Source organism: Protopterus annectens, chromosome 4.part0, assembly GCF_019279795.1.
Source record: "Protopterus annectens isolate FY-2018-M chromosome 4.part0, PAN1.0, whole genome shotgun sequence".
NCBI lineage: Eukaryota > Metazoa > Chordata > Ceratodontiformes > Protopteridae > Protopterus > Protopterus annectens.
Window position 1 is genome coordinate 1769295898 of NC_056733.1, and position 14874 is coordinate 1769310771.

The 14874-nt window shown below is 38.6% G+C and overlaps 1 protein-coding gene across 1 annotated transcript in view; it reads left to right on the top strand.

The window, feature by feature from the left end:
* Nucleotides 1-14874, top strand: part of STING1 (stimulator of interferon response cGAMP interactor 1) — a 288807-nt gene that overhangs the window by 169118 nt on the left and 104815 nt on the right. The window contains exon 5 of the mRNA XM_044069479.1: nucleotides 6702-6940. Coding sequence (XP_043925414.1) covers nucleotides 6702-6940 — 239 coding nt within the window. The remainder of the gene's footprint in view (nucleotides 1-6701; nucleotides 6941-14874) is intronic.

The following is a 14874-nucleotide window of genomic DNA, read 5'->3' on the forward strand; positions in this document are numbered from 1 at the left end:
AAATGCCATTTTCTGTAAACGGAATGTTTTCTAATTGAACAATGTTATCATTCCCTGTAATCTTGTTACATAAAAGAGCATTGTCCTTTTTAGTATATATTCTTCTTGCATTATAGACATTATAGTCATTAATCAGTTTCTTTTTCTTCATCGTTGTTTGTAACAAACTTTTTTCTTCCTTCCCTTCTTTCTTTTTTATTTTCTTATACATGCTCTGAATCCTCAGATTGCTGACAGCTTGCATCCTAAACTCCAACATTGTCATTGGTATTATCATGTTTAATAGGACATGGATACTGTTAGTTTGGTAAACTTTCAACATCCACACACAGGTGGTGCAGAAGGTCATTTTTTCTGGCACTAGTAGTTTATGGCATGTGTATTTTGGTATGATAAATGTGTAGAATATCACTGTGAAATGTTTGCTCATCAAATACTCCATCAACATCAGCTGTAGCAGCACATGGTAATTGTGGAAAGCATAAATGTAGTACTTCATCAGATATGTTTGACTGTAGATATTAATTAGATAATTATGTATTGTCATATTATTCTCATTCTCATGGCACAGCCTGTGAACAGTAGTACACATCCACAAAGTGTCCTCACAGGGTCCCTCTCCCCAGCAGGTTGATAACGTCATAGTCATTGATACAGACTCCCACACTGAGCATAGTGAGGAGAGAACATTATCAGATGGTGGGGGGCTTGTGTCTTGTAGCTCAAGACCTATTTCATGAGGCAAGCTGACCCTCTGGAAGAAGCCATAACCCTGTCTGAAGCTCCATTACCAACTGTCTAGTCTGTACACAGGGGTGCCAAGTGAAGACATCTTTCATAGTTAGCTCCATAGATGCACAAAGTTTTGTATGTACAGCCGCAGATGTGTGGACATGGCCAAGGGTGTGTCTTCATGCATGGTGGACAAGTAGATCAGATGCCATGTGCATACCAAGAAAGTGCTGCATACATTTATGTGAATTCCTTCAAGAGGAAAACAGTTAGGTCTCATCAGACTTTCACATCAGTGGGCGCAACCTCTGAACCCGAGGTCTAGGTCCCACAGCACTCTTTGATTAATGTCAAGAGATTCCCCTGCATCCACTAGATCTCATCATTGGAGCAATTTAGCCTCAAGTTCAAATGTTTGCATTTGCTCATGATCTAAGGGACTATCACAGGCACTATCTTTAGTGCACATTGTTTATGACACATTTCAAACAACAACATTTCAAATGATGTAATACATATAGTCAACAGGAAAAGAATTTGCAGAACAAAATACAGAATATAACAAATCACATCTGTAGGAAAAGGCAAGTACCGCACTTACTTTCATGCTGCTGAAAAAAAAAAAAAAAAAAGAGTAGACAAGCAAAGTAAAGAAATGAGATCTAAGGCAACTATGAAATATTTATTGATATAATACCATGGAAATTTGCATTAAGAAGTAAATACAGTGTCACTAACGTACCATTTCAATGGCTCAGTATACATGATTATGATTATGACACTATTTTGCATCATTTGCTACTTTATACCTCCCCACACTGGTATAACTAGCACTTGTGCCACTGACCACAAAACACTGTGCAAATGATAAGTATCACCGTGTGAGTAATAATTTTGTTTACAGTATATACAGTACACTGGGAAATGTCTGATGCAATACATGAGCTGACCATGTACAGGTAATGGTGCATGCTCCAAATATATATATATATGTGTGTGTATATATATATATATATATATGTGTGTATATATATATATATATATATATATATATATATATATATATATCACATAGTGAATGTCATGGCCCATAGATGTGGACTAGATGTCACTTCTTCCCATGCATTGTGATATACTGTGCATGAGTCTGCTGAAGGAGTTGTCATGCCACTGTTTTCTGCTGGCCATCATCACTTTTGTCACTGGTAGAACAAATGACAGAGGGAGCTTTACTGCCACTATTGGTCACTGGCTGTGGCAGTTGTACACTGGGCCAATGGATGATCATGTTATGCAGAATGCAGCAGGCCATATATATTCTGTGTGCAGTGGCAGGCTCTTACTGAAGGCCCCCCTTCCTGAATTATTCAAGAAGTGGAAGGGGGCTTTGAGCAGGCTGAACATTATCTAATGACTATCCATGTCTGGGACAAGTTGGGGGTAAAGTACTACTCTGTAGCTTACTGTGGGTTACTGCCTGACTGTCATTAGCCAAGGCTCAACCTGGTATCCTATGTCACCTAGAAAATATAACAGGGAGGAGATGCATAAGGAAGAGGTGATTAGTCACTACTACCCATCTCACTATACAAATAGAGAAATAACTATGATTAACAACATTGTAGTAGTCTGCACTTACCATCTAGGTGACCATGAGGAATCCTACCATGCAGGAAGTGGTGATATAGTGATCATGTGTGACATATGTGGGAATAATGGATACTGCTAGGATGCTGAGCCAGTACATTGGTGATGCACCCTTGTGCATCACACACTACCCAATAGCTGATGGAATGGTAAACCTTGCTGTTGTACCTTTCATCCTGTGGCCACATGGGTGCAGTCTATCACAACAAGCACCTCAAAATGGCATTCCATATAAGGCATGCATGGTACTGGCTCGGTTCTTTGGTGACAATAGGAAATAAATATGCTCGTCTTCATGGGCAAGAGTTTATCGAGGAACTGCTGCAATATCCCTGAGCCAGATACCTGTGAGATACCCAACATGTTCACAGTCTGTTGCTGAAAGTTCCCCATGACAAATAAACTGAGGGCTGCATATACCTTGGTATCTACAGGAATAGGAATGACATGTATTCCACCAGATGCAGTTTGTTCACCAAAGTTAAAATCTCTCTGTCCACTTATATCTGTCAAGTAATTCTTGTTCTGCAAAGTTCAAGTGGCTTAATCTCTGCCTATATTTCCTTATCCTGTGTTGCTGAGTACTGCTTAGCACATAGGGGTGTAGTGCAGCAGAGACAAGCAGCTTGAACAGGAAACAGAAAGTCTTGCAGCAAAATGTGAAAAGGCAGACATTCTGTTTTTATAACAGAAGTGCAGATTTCAAGCTTGCATGCCAGAATGCAGCTTTGAATCACAAAAAGCATTTACTTAGATGAATCACATTTTTGCACACATTTCTCATTTTGCTTATGAACTTCTCAGTAAGTTTCTAAATATTGCACATAAGTGAACCTTAAGCCTCTGAACTGCACTTCATATGTTTGTGTACAGTCAGTGCACCTGAGCATTGCAGACATCTAAAGTGACTATTAATACCGCTCAATAAAAAGGTATAATCAAAAACTCTATGTACTACTGGAGAATCAGATTGCCATGATGTAACACACCTTTTCCTTTCCATGAATGTTAGCAGAAATGCAATAAAATGTGTGCTGCACAGGTGACCTCATATTTGTTAAAATGTACACATGGATCTGACTCTTTTTGACTATAGGCTAAATTTTAAGGAAATGAGCAGCAGCTTTCTGTAAGGTAGGTAAATGTAGAAGTTTTAACATGTACAGTGATTATAATCTTAATCAAGTTAATAGTAACTTGTTGCCACTTTTCATATTTGATTTTGTTGAAATTGGGTAATGTAAATGTATTAAAACATAGTCTCTGACAGATGCTGCTGCACTAATTACTGTTAGAACTCAAGAATTATTTTACACTCTTTATTGTAGAGTAAACGGAGAGGTTCTGCATAGATTTACTCGCATGTAAAACACCCACAAATAGTTGTAAAATACATCCAGCAGACTAGATATAACAAGACACTTGTGTGTCAAACATAAGCTCAAATGTGTAATATACAGTAAATTCATACTCTACTCAAGTTTTGATGGCATTTTTCAAAGTCAGAAAAGTTAAATACTGGTCTACTTGCTTAGATAAGCAACATACATTTTTGATTGTTTGTAAATAGTTAAAAGGAATCACATCTGTTTTGGCTTATATTGAACTTTGACCCCATGTGGCACCAACTTCAGAAGTCATAACTTCTTACTTCTACCATATTCATTTTCCTGGTAAATAATATACATCTGCATGTTTTGCATTTGGTTTCACACAGGTGTGTAAAACTAATACACTCGGGGATACAGAAAGAACCACACCACTTGCTTTAACGACTTCAGCAAAAAAGTTCTGTTTACATAGGGTCTATATCACTTTGTTGAAAGCTTAATTGAGCGACTCATTAATCGTCAAACTCAAATCAGCGAAAGCTGAATTAAGCGAATGACTACTTCAGCAAAACATTTCGTAGGGAACAAAATTAGTAGGCCAGCAACTGTCTGTAACAAATATAACAAAATTTAAAACCCTGCAAAGTGAAGGGCTTTGCCTCCCACAACTACATACATACTGTGCAATCACAAACAGGCATCAGCATATGAAACGGGCATTACTAACACATAACCCAAAACAACAGTTATATTGCATATAACTCCCCAACTAAATATGCCAACTCCGAGATTGCACTACAGTGGGAAAAGGGGCAAATCCCCGACGATGGCCAACCATGTGCTTGCCCTAGGAAATTTTTCATTGAAACAATCGTTCACTTAATTCAGTTTTCACTAAATAGGGTTTGATTAGCAATTCGCTGAATTAAGCTTTCGACAAAGTGATGTAGACCTGTTTACACAATGTGGTATTTTGTGATTCAGCGACACATTAGCCACATTTAGTAAAGACCTCATTATCAACTAATTTGTGTGTCTCAGAATTACCATTAACTATGCAAATGCAGATCAGAGGGAGATAAAAGTGGCAACCAATGTATCATGTTAGCCCAACCACCTCCCAGTCACTCTCTCACACATTTCACACATTCAAATACACACATTCAAGCACACAGAGACACACACACACACACACACACACACACACACACACACACACACACACACATATCACATACCTCATAACTGTCTGTGTCATGTCCCCAGTGTCTCCTTTTTCCTGCCTTCATAAATCACAAATGATTAGTCAGTCATTAATGCCAGACATTAGAATATCACGTTCATATACTTAAGTTATACTAGTGACTTCACAAGTTTGTAAGATAAATTTTGTCCCATGATTAATTTTGGCTTTGATTTCTTATAGTATGAGATTGAGAGGTATGCCTAATGCTGCTTGCCCCTGTCCCTCATAAGTCATGAACTGTTTCAGGCATTGAATAATGCCCAAGATTCTCATTCTAAATTAAAGAAACCCTTGCTGAACTAACTTCATTGTTGGAACAGTAGGTTAATGCTAAAGTCCCTGCTGGCAAGGGTTCAGGGGTCAAAGCCTTTCCCTCCTTTGTTGTTGATTTTTTTTTTTAAGTTTTATTTTATTTTTATATTCTGTTCCTGCTGTGTAGCTGTGGTACTGAGGGTACAGGGTTGAAATTTCTTTTATTGCTTTTGAGGTACACTACTTATAGTATCCTGGTGTCTAGTGTTCCTCCCAACACACTTCTTTAGATTTATCCCTAGAGAGTGGTGGTTGTCCCACTCCCGATCAATGTTAGGTCTTAAGTGCTGTTAAGGCACACAATAACAAACAGTTTTTCCCTGGTGTCTAGTGTTACTTCCACCATCCCATTTGTGTTTTAAGTGCCATTAAGCCACAATTTCCAGGAGTTATTCCTGGTCTAGTGTTATCCACCTCAACACACGTCATGCTTAAGTGCCTTTAAGGCATATTATACAGTGTAATCCTTGATGCCCAGTGTTCCCTCAACCTTGTGTGCCATTAAGGCATGTAGCTAAACCGTTATCCTTGGTGACAGTGGTTCCCCTAGACCCAATGTTGCAGGCTTTGCTCATTAGTTTGAGGATGTGAATAGGTATTCTAGACACCTCAAACCACCTCCTTACACACACACACACACACACACACACACACATATATATATATATATATATATATATATATATATATATATATATATACATGCAACATTTCCTCTTAATAACCCCCCCTGTATTATTCTCCCTTGCAGACAGACACTCACACATACAGTCCCTCTTGTACACACACGCACCCCAAACATTTCCTGATCACTAAACTCCCCAGCACTTACCTCAGCCACAGTGGATGAATGCAGCCTTTTGGCTATGTTGATTACCACAAGTGGCCTGGAACAGCCATGCTAAGTTACGCAGCCAAGCAATTCTCTGAATCAGTTTACATAAATTCCTTCCTTCAGGCAGTTTTGAGGGAGTGCACATAGTAATTAGCTTATGCGTCTCCCCACAATGCCTCATTAACATTTAACATGGTTGCAGAGGCAGGCCAGTGCTATACTGCATGATATCAGGTCAAAGCACCATAGAAGGGCTGTTTCTGAATCTGAAATGCTTACCTCAAGGTGTACACAAGGTGCACAACTCACAGTAACCTTTGTAAATCAGGCCTATAGAATATATCCTTTACAAACAGTCTATGTAAATAGTTTTCCTTAAAATAATAAGTGTTATTGAATAATTTGCTCTTATTTGTAATGCAAGTAAATTCTTATGAATTATAGGCATTCAAATGATCACAACTCTCATATGAAATCTTGAAACCAATGTTTGCCGTTTGAGATTTCCCTGTCTATAAAGACTGTATTGAAAATCAACTAAGTGATAGTATTTTCTTGCTGAAGTAATTTTTCTTAAAATTTTTATTTTGCCAATTAGAGCTGAAGAAAACTATAGCAGCATTTAACGAGAGGCACAACAACCTACTGAAACACAAAGCTGTCTGGAAATTGCATATTTTAATTCCACTGAGTTGTGAGATATATGACAAGTTACACGATGCCGATAATAACATAATGTTTCAGGAAAATACGCCAGAACTTTCTATTGATAGAGGAGGGGTCCAGAAGAGGATTTACAAGCATAGTGTGTACCAGATATTAGACGAAGACAAACGGGTAAGTTTTCTATTGCATTTCTTAAAGATGGTTACACTGCATTGCTGTATAATTTGATCTACTTGGCTTTTGTCACTCTTCTGGACCTCATGAGTCCATTTTGATTGAGAAAGTCCATCCCATTAAACTGCCAGAATATGGACCTGTTATTATTAGTATGTCTGATTTTCTGGATTCATGTGAATTTTTTTTTTTTTTTTAACTTGGCCTAAAACTGTCAGGACCAGTTTGCTTTCTTGAAATATCTTTCCACAATTGCACTGCTGTCAGTGACATGTGTACATACTCATGTGTATGGATAGGCATAGCAAGATAGCGTTACCCCTCTACAATTTTGTGTCTAGGGGGTAACTGTTCAATGTTCACTTTAACTGCAGCCTTTGGAAACACAGGTTCAAATGGTGGAATATATATTAAAGCTGAGATTTTGTTTATGGGAATATCTCCCCCACTTTAAGGTACAGTGATCTCAGAACTAATGTATACAAGTGTCATGGATATGGGGGTGGTACAGCCGCACAATGTGTCAGGACACAGGAGGGTAAAGTCTTCCCCTGCAAAAATTATTAAAATCTAAAGCATCAAATCACTTACAGAAAATCCTCTGGTTGGCATTGTTTTTCCAACTGGAATGTAAAATGAAATATTGGCTTTTGTCTAGGAATTGAATACAGACCCTCCAGCGTTCTGAGCAGTTGTTAATGATTTTAAACTAAAAAGGAGTCTATAGACAGCTAGCTACTGAGCTTAAGATCTTTTTTCTTTTACTCTAGGAAACCCATAACATGGTCATTTTAAAATGAAGTTACACACACACACACACACACACACACACACACACACACACACACACACACTGATTGAAAAGAAATGCGGCCAGTGTAAGTGACCACTTACACTGACAGCCTAAGAGCAGGTGGTTTGGTATCTGATCTCCATTGTAAGCCTGTTTATAGACAGGTCTTAAACTGAAGTAAGTCACTTACAGTGAGAGCAAGTCTTTTGGAATATGACCCACAGAAAGACCCCGAGTGGCATTGTTTTTGACAACTGGAATATGAAAGGAAAATTTTAATGCTTGTTATGCAATCAAGTTTTAGTACATTTTTGGGGACAATTTACTGTATGCATTTTGTCTAACAGGCATATTTATTGTTTTGATGGAGTTTGATGGAAATTGATAAATTGGTAATACATTTAACATGATTGGATATCCTTGATATGACGTTGTCTGTTATGTTTATAGTTTAAAGTTTATTGCAACTAATTTACTGAGGCACAAACTTGAAATGGAATTGTTTGCTTTATATATGTCACATTTGTATATACATTTTTCTGCTGAAAATTTTATTAATCAAAATTGTGAACTTTCATTTACTATACATATTAGTGATGAAACTGATTTAAGCAACTTTGTGCTTAAACCTACACCCAGTTTCTTGCCTCCTTTTACAAATAGTGTAACAAAATGTTTTATGATGTTCGTTATAATATTAGTAGATGTTTTAACACCTTTAACAAAGAAAATGTTGGATATAATTTAAGTAGAGATCAATGGCTAGTTATAAAAGAACTGCAACATACTAGAAATATTGTAATAAAACCAGCAGAAAAAGCATACATGTGAGAAAACAAAGAATGGATGTTATATGAAAGCAACAGCTGGTTTGAAAGACCTGGGTTTAAAAGGCGTCGGATAAAATATGTTGTCCGAACAGGATGTTCAAAATTTATTTGTGCCAGAACCTAGAATGTGTTTTTATCAATTTCCTAAGTTGTATAAAACTTCACAAGATCTACCCAGCAGGCCAATAAATTCAGGATGTGGAGATTTCTTGGTAAAAAAAGCCATTTTCTACATAAAATCTTTGTCACATCTTAAAAAGTTAGCATTCTATATAATGATATGATTTAATATTGAAGCTCCAGAATACGGAACAGCAGAATAATTATTGAGTGTTTATGGGTGTAGAAAGTTTGAATACAAATGTTAGACACAGATAATTTTATATTTTTAAAAGATTTACCATGTACACAGTTTATTTTAGATTTAATTAAATTTAGTTATATGCATGCTTGACACGAAGTAGTACAGGCAAACGCAAGTTACAGCAATGGAGCCTCAAATTATGCAACGTGCAATTCAGGTAGACTTCTTACTGGTATGGAAAGGACCTTGGGTTAGAAGTGAGAGGTTGCAAAGTCATCCCCAGTGGAACAGCCGTACAACAAAAACATTGGTGGCCACACTCAGCTGCAAGCAGTGGTCAGAGAAGGCTCTAAGTATAATAGAGACTAGGTTGAAGACCTGGAAGTTAGCTAGAGTGAAAGCACAGGACCTCAGTTATAACAGAAAAGGAGTGGAATTTGAGTAGAATGGCAGTGTCTCAAAACAATGTGTGAAGACAATAGGACAGGTATGTAACAGAGACCGGTATGAGAATAAGGTACCTAAGGAAAACTGGTGGTGGAATGTACAAGTCCAGGAAGTTGTCAAAAGAAAATTGCTTTAAAAAGTGGGAGATAGAAAAGATGGGGCAGGCTAAGAAGGAAAACAGATTGACTAAGAAGGAGACTAAGACAGCAGTCCCAGCAGTCAAGACCATGGACTCCGAGGCACACTACCAACTTCTGGAAAGTGACTCAACAGATGGCACAAAAACTCTTAGCAGGTTGTAAGGCAAAGACTGAATGATAAAGAAGTAGTCATCAGATGACCTTCATTAGGGATGTCAGAAGCAACCTGCTCAGCATTTCACAGGCAAATGGAAGGAGTACTTCCAGCAGCTTATAAATGGAGAAGACCCCCCCCCCAGAAGTTGCATTGCACCAGACATAGCCTGCAATGAAAAAGGAAGATGAGCCCACCCTAGAAGCAGTAAGAACAACACCAAGGATAATGAAGTCAGGGAAAACTGCAGGCTCAGATGTGGTTGAGATGTTGGGTGAGTTAGGGGAGAAATGGCTCCAGAAGATACTCATACCAGTATGTAGAGAAAGGCCTCTCTGAATAATTGCAAAATAAACACTAGTGGCAGTGTACAAGAACAAAGGGGACATTCATAACTGTAGACTGTGTAGAGGTATCAAATTCCAGTCAAACTACATGAAAGTGCTGGAGAGGGAGAGTGGACATGTAGAGCAACAAAAACTAAGATGGGAGATGAGCATTTTGCATTTAGATTAGCATGCAGCACAGCTGATCAATGTTTGCATTGAGACAAACCAGTTGAGAGGAAGCTATAGTTGAGAAAATAATCCAACTGTGTACTCCTAGACCTGTAGAAAGCATATGACAAAATTCCAAGAAGGCTGTTTTGGCCAGTCCTGTGATGGTTCAAAGTCCCAGAAGCCCTGATAAAATTAATGTAGATATGTAGAAGGACCCGATGACATAGGTATGATCAATGTTTGGACTGACTAGTGGGAGTGGGTGTGTATCATGGATCAGCTCTGAGCCTACTGCTGTTCCTTAGCAAACCATTCAGAAGGGAGAAATCAACAAAGCTGCACTGTGCACACAATGTGGTACTGTAAGCAGACTCTGAACAGGAGCTTCAGCACATGATAGGGGAATGGGGAATGACACAAGTGCAAACCGTGCTTGGCCTCAGAGGGGGTTTTCCCCAGTGGGAGTTGGTGTATATCAGGATTCAGCCCCGAGTCAACTGCTGTCATACTTGTGGTGGGCTACATTAGCAAACATATGGGAGGAGAAAGATCAACAAAGTTGCTGTTTGCAGATGCTGTAGCATTACAGGCAGACCCTAAGCAAGAAATTCAGCAAAGGATAGGGGGATGGAATGTGAAACTGAAGGCACATCGGACGAAACTGAGTACAGATTAGACAGTTGTAATGGTAGCAAATGGGGAAACTGAATTTTGACCGTGTCATTTTGGCAGTGAATATGGGATTTTAAGCAGGTGTATTTTTTTGATCTTGCAAAAAACTGTTGATACTGTATTACATTCTTCTATACATGACCCATTATTAAAATTGAATTTCAATCAATGTTTGATTAATTTGACAGGTAACCAGTTATGAGGACACTCTCAATGTGTCAGAATACATGTCTAGTTATTTGCCTGTCTCTGAGAGGGTCACACAAAGCTCAGTTTTTGGGACCCTTCTATTTTAATTTAGTTCTCTTCAATGACCCTAGTAAGTAATTCTTGTTGGGTTAATAAATATGCAGATGATCACTATAGAATTTGTGGCAGTATCTAGGCATGACTTGAATGATATTAACTATCTACAGGAAGTAACTGATTAAGCTAAAAAGGTATACATATAAAAATATACAGTGAAATGTGTGTCTTCTTCAGTTTCCACATGTACTTGTTCTTTAATCTTAAGTAAGCCCTGGACTGTTGAGATGCACAGACATCTCTGCAGCCAGAGTGTAAGACAAGATAATGCAAGTTTTGGCACTTTGCAAATTAAAGTGCAATTCCAGCTAAAATATTGAATTCTAAAAAATGGTCTTTCACCTTTAAATTGTTTTTACAGGGGATTTCGCCCCCTGCAGCCACCTGTCATAGTAGACTGTACCTCCAACACCTCTGTTATTTAGATATACTGACTCAGAGACTGCTGTACCTCAGGGTAAAGTTAATTTGTATATGATCATTTCATTCCCATTGTGATCCTTAGACTTTCAATGGATGTCCAACACATCTCGTTCACATTACAAAAAACTGTCCAAGCTTTTAGAAGAATAAAGCTAGTGTAAGGAGAGGAAAGGAATATTGTTACATTTTTTCAGTCTTAATCAGACTATGTAGAGATGACTTTAAACATCATTATCTCTAAGTCTTATTTTGTAGTCTAACTATAACACACTGTTGCTTTTAATACTACTATAGTCAGGCTGCAGGCATTAAAACTGGGCAGAAATCTGGCAGATCCAGTTTCTATGACATATAATTAACTGAAGTAGCCTAGACAAGAAAGGAGGCTGTAAAAAAAAAAAAAAAACCCTCATATGCATCATGTTGAATATTCCACTCCTTGTCTCAAGCAACTCCAAAATCTTCCAGCTGCATCCCTCTACAGTAAGTGCCGTATACACGTAGTTGGCCGTAAGATTCCAGCTGTAAATTTTTTTAGGAAATTTTTCCTGCCAAAAGAATTTCAGTCACATTTCTAAAAAAGGTAATATGACATTACCTTCAGCTATACTAATGTAAGACAGTACCCAATTATCAAATTAAAGGACCACTACGGGCAAATGATGAAGAAAACATATATTTTTTATCTTGCCATGATTTACTACACCTCCCAAAGCTGCCTTCAGCAAAATAAGTACTCATTCCTAATTTTATTTTGTTTTTACTCTTGTCTGCCCTCATGGGGGCAGACATGGCGATTCCTTTGGAAAGCTAAATCTGTCCTATAATGCAGACTGTGAGGACAAATAGCCCTACCACTTGTTGTCAGACTAGACTTCCATTCACTTACAATGGAACTCCTGAAAAAAACTGCCAAGTCTGAGAGTCTGCAGCTCATGTGTCATTGACTGGTATGCGCTGAGTTTTACAAATGTTGTTCCTACTGATGTACTACACATTCACTGAAAGAAACTTGCAAAAGTGTCAACAAATTACTGAGATAAAAAAGACTTTTCACAAGGAGCAGTTTTGCAAGTTTCAGTTCCTGGCCAGGTTACTCCTCCAATCTCCCCTCCTTCAGTGGGCTACAGTCTCACATTTCCAGCTTTGCTAGATTCAACTATTTAGTCAGCTTTGCATGACAATAGAAATAAAAAAGATAGCCTGGTGTGCCACTAAAACTGTTCCCTTGTATGTCTCTTCACTTCTGAATAGCAATTCCCAAGAATAAAAAAAAAGCAAACTCATCAGTCCAGAGTTTAGGCTAGTCTATCCATTTTTTAAAATGTGCACAGTAAAATATTCAACTTGTAATGCATTTTGGCTGCTGACATGGTTATCTTTACATAGTAATTCTCTTATAGTATAACCTGAATTTATGGTATTTAATGATAAATTTTACAACAATTCTCAGTTTCTTAACAATGACCTCCCAAGCCTCTAATGTGACCTCATACTTTCTTACTATTGCTTTATGTAGTTTGTCTTAGTTGTATATTTGTAGTGTGTTTCTCATTCTCTCAGCAACAGACTCCTGGAGAAGCATATACTTGTATAGAAAGAGCACCAGCAGCTGGAGCAGTGATACCACACTCTAAGACAATGCACTCAAACATAGTACTGACAAACACAAGGGAATGTATATCTCTGAATCAAGCAGTGATGAAATTGCTAGGGACTTCACTGAGCAAAATTTTACTCTTAATTTCACCATTTCATAATGCATAACATTCGCACCACACTTACAAAGGCACACCTCCACCTTCCACAAACACAGCAACTCACACCCACACAACTGCTACAGTTTTTCCCTTCAGTTATTGCAAGCCAAGAACAACACTATTTAATAAGGATACCTACCAGACAAGTCTGCATAGCGCACTTGGTCTACCTGCATCATTGCAGCTCACTCCCCCCAGCAACTGCAACATTGCCAGATAAAACCACTGCTTACGGTCTGGTTTCTCCCTACAGTTATTGCAAGCCAAGAATAACACTTTTTAATAAGGATACCTACCAGACAAGTCTGCATGGCACACTTGGTCTACCTGCATCATCACTGCTCGGGTCCCCCCCCCTAGCAATTGCAACATTGCCAGATAAAACCACTGCTTACGGTCTGGTTTCTCCCTACAGTTATTGCAAGCCAAGAATAACACTTTTTAATAAAGATACCTACCAGACAAGTCTGCATAGCGCATCATCGCAGCTTGGGCTCCCCCCCCCCCCCAGCAACTGCAACATTGCCAGATAAAATCACTGCTATGGTCCGGTTTCTCCCTACAGTTATTGCAAGCCAAGAATAACACTTTTTAATAAGGATACCTACCAGACAAGTCTGCATAGCACACTTTGTCTACCTGCATCATCGCAGCTCGGGTCCTCCCCAGCAACTGCAACATTGCCAGTTAAAACCACTGCTACGGTCCGGTTTCTCCCTACAGTTATTGCAAGCCAAGAATAACACTTTTTAATAAAGATACCTACCAGAAAAGTTTGCATAGCACATCATCGCAGCTTGGGTCCCTCCACCCCCCTTCCAGCAACTGCAACATTGCCAGATAAAGCCACTGCTATGGTCTGGTTTCTCCCTACAGTTATTGCAAGCCAAGAGTGACACTTTTAAGGATACCTACCAGACAAGTCTGCATAGGTGGCTGGATATTTACAGTTCTTGTTATTATCAGATGTGGTCCTTAACAGTTATGTTTTAAACATTGTGACTGGCTATTTACATTTCCTTTTACAGCACATTTGTTACTTTTACTAATTATTTTTTAAACATTGTTTTGGCCAGCATGCACACCTGCAAGCCCCCCCCCCCCCCAGGCAACTATAGCTTTGTCTATTGCCACTGGGTGTCATAACTTAACAATATACTTGCTGTATCTTGTCGCAAATAGATCTGCCTCCACACTGAATACTTGTAAAGTAAGGCAAGTACCATTTACTTGGTGTATTTTGTCCCCCAGATATATTTACCTTCCTTTGTATTACTTGCACACCAAGGCCTTAAAGTAGTGTTTCTGCAACTAACTGCTTACACTCCTAATTTCCTGCTTCGACCTCTTCCTTGCTTACACTTACATTACAGTTCCAAGGCTTCCACTTCTTATGCTGATTACTTTCCTTTGCAGTCTTCTGTGAGGGGGCGGGACAGATCTCTACTGGCTTTTTCTGGTTATACCTTCCCCCATTTTGTATCTCCCTCCTCTAACTTCCTCCTCCTCCATGCACATTAACTAGTCTATATTAGTGGGTCTCCTTGAGCTGCGCCCTTTTGAAAGTTATCTTTTGGCCTGCTTGTGGTGATGGAGCTTCCC